The sequence below is a fragment of the Perca fluviatilis genome, chromosome 3, assembly GCF_010015445.1.
Source record: "Perca fluviatilis chromosome 3, GENO_Pfluv_1.0, whole genome shotgun sequence".
Lineage (NCBI taxonomy): Eukaryota > Metazoa > Chordata > Actinopteri > Perciformes > Percidae > Perca > Perca fluviatilis.
Genome location: NC_053114.1, coordinates 32782181 through 32788903, shown reverse-complemented (window position 1 = coordinate 32788903; position 6723 = coordinate 32782181). Strand labels below are relative to the sequence as shown.

The 6723-nt window shown below is 39.7% G+C and overlaps 2 protein-coding genes across 2 annotated transcripts; both read right to left on the bottom strand.

Moving 5' to 3' along the window:
- Positions 1-2706: 2706 nt before the first annotated feature.
- si:dkey-148a17.6 (uncharacterized protein LOC108190685 homolog) lies at positions 2707-4271 on the bottom strand. Its single transcript, XM_039794211.1, is given in 3 exon segments — positions 2707-3018; positions 3021-3142; positions 3184-4271. Coding segments are annotated over 3 exon segments (1158 nt in total). The 5' UTR covers positions 4098-4271; the 3' UTR covers positions 2707-2896.
- An 801-nt stretch (positions 4272-5072) lies between these two features.
- On the bottom strand, positions 5073-6426 carry LOC120556160 (delta-type opioid receptor-like). The gene has a single exon (XM_039795570.1). The coding sequence runs from the start codon at positions 6423-6425 to the stop codon at positions 5403-5405; it is 1023 nt and encodes a 340-aa protein (XP_039651504.1). The 5' UTR covers position 6426; the 3' UTR covers positions 5073-5402.
- Positions 6427-6723: the final 297 nt, after the last annotated feature.

Sequence of the window (6723 nt, the reverse complement as noted above, 5' to 3'; positions counted from 1 at the left end):
GTTTTCAACCTGTCATCTTTATTCATCCTCTAAAAAGCAATGCTGCAGCATGCTGCTTCACACTCCCATTGTGATATGGAATAACTTACTGTCACTGTGCATTCTTTTTTCTTTTTCTGGTCACACATACAGTATGAAGACTCACACTCTTTTGTGTAGTTATACTTTCATCTACGAGCAGCTTTCATATTGAAATAAAATCTTGCACTTTAAAAGAGCAACAACATACAATAGAGTTTTTAAAAACTTCACAGGTCCTTACTGGCCTCCTGGAGTTTTCACCCAATCTTTGGCCTGGTTCCCAGAATGCCATGTTTTGTTGCTCGTGACACTCCCATCTTGCTTGCTATGGGCCAGTAGACTGTTGTGAATTCAAGGCTTTTTGCCTCTTCAACTCCTTTCGCTTATTTAAATCCCCCAATCTCAGGAGTAATTCTCAGTTTCTCCTTCCTCATGTGAAATTATTCTTTTTAGCTGAACCAGTCTGATTAGTTGCACCAGTTTAGACAACTTGGGAAACACTTCAGCTGAAACCCTAGACACATAATGAAATTCCCCACAACAACAACAACAACAACAACAACAACAACAACAACAACAAAGAACATTTATCTTCATGACATCACATAAGAGGCGTGCTTATACATGCCATCTATATGTGTCACCAAAATGGCACGTTGAGCTTTTGTTTCAGCAGGTGTAAGAAGGCAACCTGTAGGACCCACCACCGTATCCAGAAAGTAACTTTGCTTGGTGTCAGCGGTAGTATCATGTGGTGCAAGGTGCTTGCAGGTCTTCAGGTACTTCTCAGTGAACTTTAGGGATAGCCAAGATTCATGACTCAGTTATCCCAGTGGCAGGTTTCATCCTGTGGTGTACTTTTAGCTATAGGGTGGGTATGGGTTCCATTGAAAGGGATTACATTATATACAGTAGGATATGTGATTGCTCATATGAGGCAGGTTTTTTAGGGCAAAAACTGATCAATTTACATTAAGTTAAATACCAAGGATCTGTGCCTACATTCTTTTTTTTTAATCTTTTGTAGCTAATTATTCATCAATATTTTATAATTTAACAAAGCATAAATAACATTCAGATGATAAAGGCCAAAGTGTTGATTCAATCAAAAAGTACAGTACAGGCATATTGTTAAACGTTTACTCATAATGAAAGGCAATGGGTACATCAGGCACAAACCACACTGCTGATGTTGTCCACGTTGCTTCCTCATTCCATAAGAAAAGGTCTAGCGTCTCAGAGTCTGCTATGTTATCGTGTGTGAATTCGTCTGACATGTTTTTTTTTTTGTCACACACTCTGCAATTTCCCACTGTCACAGTTAAAATAATCCTGACTCACTAATATTTAAAGGTGACGCGTCACACTGGGTTTATTCAGTTCTCAGTTCAAATCATTATCACAATGAGCCACCTCATTTAACACAACATACAAATGTCACCCCACGGTAAAATCATTAATATGAAATGTCAAACAGTTTTAAGTCCTATCAAAGTGAAGTCAGTATTACCAAGTTAGATTTCTACTTCTCTTTTCTTAATTTGTTCAAAGTTGTAAATGTATAGAAAGGATGTCTCCTGCTTGGTTCCTTCCATTTTCCACTGTGTCAACACAGGCATACTTGTTTGTAAGGAGTATGAAGCAAGGCAACGCTGAAAAAGAAAATCTCATCATGACCATTCCCTGGATAAAAACATATGATGGGATAGTGAGATAAAAATATTATATCTTATAATATTATTTTTAAGCCATCAACATGCTAGGGACTGCAGATGGAAATTAGTCTGTATGGCTAAATCTGGCACATTTACATGTTGGACCTTGTACTCATGTTGATTAATGTGCGTTGTCCCTTTTTAATAAAGAAATCTAAAAACGCAATTATGTCAAAATAAAAAAAATAAAAATAAAAAAACACTGCCACTGCCATCTACTGGTTGTCTCAGTTGGTTGGAACATGTTTTGTGTAGGCTACTGCAGTTTTGGCAACAAATAAACTTAATATGCTATGATACAAGCATATTATAATTATCTGACTGACATATGCATTCTGAAATTATCAGGAAATAGGATAACACTGAACGCTCTCATCTAAAAGTGCAGGTTTGAATTTTCTAAGACTGTGACCAACATTATGGAATGATTCCGCTTTTTGCTGCTCGACAAAGGGAACATGAAGTTTTACATTTTGCAATCTTTTCATTGAGAGGAAGTTGAAGGACTGGTTGTTGTCTGTAGTGGGATGTCACGACAATTGTTAGCTAACTTGTCACGAGAGAAAAACATTTTTCCAAAAGAAAACTCATTAGGTGAATTGAACAACAGTTTTGTTACATGAGTTCCTAATTAGACTGTATCAGAGATGTTACAGTTTCCCGACAAAGAACGACACAGCAAGATTGAAAAGTTCTCAAACTCTAATTAAGACCAGCCATAGCTGTGAGTAAAATATTTGGCACTCTGTGGCAAAAAGCGTAAAAAAAGAAAGAAAAAAAAGTGGCTAACAGGATTACCAGATGAACATCTAATGTGTTCTGTTCCCACACCTACTGACAATTTAAAAAAAATTGTACACAGAATCAAAAACATAATCACTACTACGTCCATTTGTTGACATCAACTAGATTATATAATAAAATAAAAATCTTTAGATTGCGAAATGTTTAATGTATGTATACTTATTTATTGTGCTATTTACGAATACGATATGGAATACATAATATAACATATTTATAAATATATGGTCACCATTCAAAAAAAGAAACATAATACAAAAACTATTGCATGTAAAACAGGTAATTTACAGAATTGGACAAGTATTGCACAGATAAAGACTTCTTGTTTTTCTGTGTTGTAATTTCACACAAAATGAGTTTCATTTTTTAGGCACCATTTCCTTCATTTCAAAATACATACAGTATACACATGGATATTTACACACAGCACAGACAATACATACATGTTCATTATCAGGATTATTTTTACACATTTTTATTTAATGTCCATTTGGTCTTTTGACTCAGTCACACACTGAGAACTGTTAGTCTGAATGCTCTGTCTCTTGGACACAAAGGACAACTCTTTATTGCCCTCACCTGGGGTGTGAGGGGGGGGGTGGGGGGGGGGGTTTTTTGTGGGGTGTGTTGGGGGGGGCTCGTGTTTAAAAATTTTTGTGTAGTTAAGAAGCGAGCGTAAAACATGTAGAGGATGGGGTTAACAGTGCTGCTGATGAAGACCATGGCTCCAGCGATGAAAGCCATGGTGCTCCTGACGCTCTCCAGATTCTTTGCTGCGTCCGGGAGGGAGTTTTCAGTGGCCAGGATGATGAGTGAGAGGACATTTCCTATATGATGAGGCGTCCAACAAATGGCAAACACTACCACTACACTGGCAATCAGCACTGTGGACTTGCGCTTGGACTTGAAGCTCATCTGAGTAATCCGGCTGCACAGGCAGCCATAGCAGACCACGAGGATGGTGAAGGGTAATATGTAGCCCAGCAGTGTTTCTAGCAGCACACACACCAGCTCCTGGGTCACAGAAGTGTACAACCGGTACAGACAGTGCTCCTCACCAGCATCCTTCTCTACAACCTGAGTTGGGATGACTGGTATGCTGAACACGAATGCTGCAGTCCACAGAGCTAGGAGAACTTTATTTAAAGCTTTTTTCCTTTTCCAGCCAGCTGAGGCAAAGGGGTGGCGCACAGCCACAAAGCGTTCCACACTCATGAGGGTAATGAGGAAAACGCTGCTATACATACAGGCGTTGATCATGAACACCATGGCTTTGCAGGAGGCTTCTCCAAACACCCAGTGGTGGGCCAGGGAGTAGATCCACAGAGGCAGGGTGATGAGAACCAGCAGGTCTGCAGCAGCCAGGTGCAGGATGAGCACCACAGTGTGGGAACGCTGCTTGACGTGTCTCAGGATAGTCCAGATCACCAGCAGGTTCCCCGGAGCTCCTACAAGGAAGGACAGGCCCAGGATCACACAGGCCACTGCTGTCCCACCGTCAAACTCCTCAGGGGCCATGGCAATTTCCTCTGAGGAAGACAGCTCAGTTGAGTTGTTCATGCTGCAAGTGTATGTGCTGACGGTGGCGTCTGCACGAAAAGAAAAAAACTAAGTGCTGAACAAGAAAGTCTTCACTTCCCTTTAAGAATGGACAGCACAGGAAAGGAGGTTCCTCACATGGCTATTTGAGACACAGAGAGGTGATTCATGCATTCGTCATAGGTCCATGGATTAAAAGTAAAGGAGTTTCAAATAAGTGAAAGAAAAATCTACAAATAGAAATTAAAGTCATCTCAAAAATGACAATAAATGTCGGAGCAACTCTATGGATCTGTATGAGGACTAAGTTTATGAAACTTCCATGATATATATATATATATATATATATATATATATATATATATATATATAAAAAAATCTAATTAGATGGAAAACAACAAAATATGTGAATTCTTTCAATGAAGCAAAACCTTGCTTGTCGTAACATTAAACTGTATAAAAAATATGTCCTACTGTAGATAACCATGTGTTTCACAGTTTGATTTAACTAATATGATGGATACAGGTCTGTTATGTAAAGGAGCACTTTAAGAAACTGGCCTGATGACATTTTGTTCCACAAGGAGGAGACCCTTTGCCTGACAATAAGAGTCTGAATAATGAGAGAAGTGTATCAGACAGGCTTCATGTTTTTGGACGGATTCCCTGAAATGATGTGACTCATAGCTTTTCCAGTTATGTGTGAGTGAGTATTTGAGTTAAATGAAAGCAAAATTGGTTTGGCCAATTACATTCTTGATAAAATATTGACTATATCTGTGAGTGTCATGGGAAATAATTGCTTCACGTTCAATAAGCAAGAAAATTAATCAAGTTCTGCATTGAATTAAAATCAGAGAGAAAGTTTTAATTATCAACAAAAATGTAATTATTGTTGCAGTTTCCAAGAACATTGATCTAGAGGTATTTCATTTTTTCAATTCAGAAAACAGACACCTCATTAATTGTAATACACAAAACATTACACAATACTGGAGTGTATCAAGTTATAAAGTTTTAAAATTTTTAAACTATAAGGCAAGAACTTATCATCAACAGCAAGAAACATGTAAAGACTGCGCTCATGTGTTTGCATTGACATCCAAGGGTATATGTGAAACAAAGATAGGAGGGTATATGGTATGTGCTAATGATATGAATCACATGAACACATAACCATTGTCAGCACTATTTACATATAACGTACAGGCTTTCAAAACCTTAGCTCATATATAGGCCTTAATAGTAAAGTATAGTCCCTTAATTCACTGCAGAAAACAAATATCACATTTCCCTTGCATCACAGTTTAAGGGATTTAGTATTTTTCAGTCAGACATCAGCTCTACCTGTGTATTTGCTGCCATCTGGCCAGTCTGCTGTTGTACTACCAGCTCCCTGAGTTTGATGGTGTGAGTGGCCATTTCCTGGAACAGCCTGACCAGTCGGGACTCTTCCAGACTCCCTCGTAAGCTCCTCGCAAAGAGGGCGTATAACACAGGATTCACTGAACTGCTGATGAAAACAAGGGCACCAGAGCTAAAGACAACACTCTTCGGAACACATTCATGTTCTTTGCCAGATGCAAACTGTCTCAGGATGCAAACCAGATCAGTAATGTTGATGATATGGTAAGGCAACCAGCACAGTGTGAAGGCTAGAACCACAGCGTGCACAAGAACCATGGATTTCTGTTTGTTGATGAAACTCATTTTCCTGAGCTGCGCAGCTACTAGACAGTAACAGATACTAAGAATGATAAAAGGAACGACAAAGCCCCCCAAGGACTCCAGACATAACAAGATGATCACTTGGGTCACAGAGCTGTATTCCTTGATAAAACACTGCTCAGTTCCATCGCTTTCATTCGAAAGCTTGGTCAGTACGTCAGGCACTCCTAGAAGCAGAGCAAGGAGCCACAAAAGTACAAGACATCTGTTCATAACGCTCTTGGTCTTCCAGCGCATAATCACAAATGGGTGACAGATGGCTAAATAGCGTTCCACACTCATAAGGGTGATGAAGAAGATGCTGCTGAACATGCATACACTGATAATGTACACCAAGACCTTGCAGAAGGCCTCTCCAAACACCCAGGTGTGTACCAGGGAGTAGATCCACAGAGGCAGGGTGATGAGAACCAGCAGGTCTGCAGCAGCCAGGTGCAGGATGAGCACCACAGTGTGGGAACGCTGCTTGACGTGTCTCAGGATAGTCCAGATCACCAGCAAGTTCCCCGGAGCTCCTACCAGGAAAGACAGGCCCAGGATCACACAAGCCACTGCTGTCCCACCGTCAAACTCCTCAGGGGCCATTTCCTCTGAAGGCAACTGCTCAACTGAGTGGTTCATGGCAAAAGTGTATGTGCTGACAGTGGCGTCTGCATGAAAAGAAAAACAAAGTGCTGTACAAGCAAGTCTTCACTTCCCTCGATGGATAAATTGAACAGTAAACACGTTTCTAACAGTTCAGATTCAGTTCAGTTCTATTCAGAGACAGGAACCGAAAGGACAGGCACCGAAAGCTATTCAATATACTGTAGACAACTGTTATTCCAAAGAACTTTCTGTTTCTGTTCTGTGACCATGAACTTTATTACTTATATGTAACAAGTCAGGAATAATGTAAGTACATTGTTTATGTGATTGC

Bases quoted from the DNA above. Each gene is read 5' to 3' on its own strand.
- LOC120556160 (XM_039795570.1), bottom strand. From the start codon at position 6,425: ATGAACCACTCAGTTGAGCAGTTGCCTTCAGAGGAAATGGCCCCTGAG.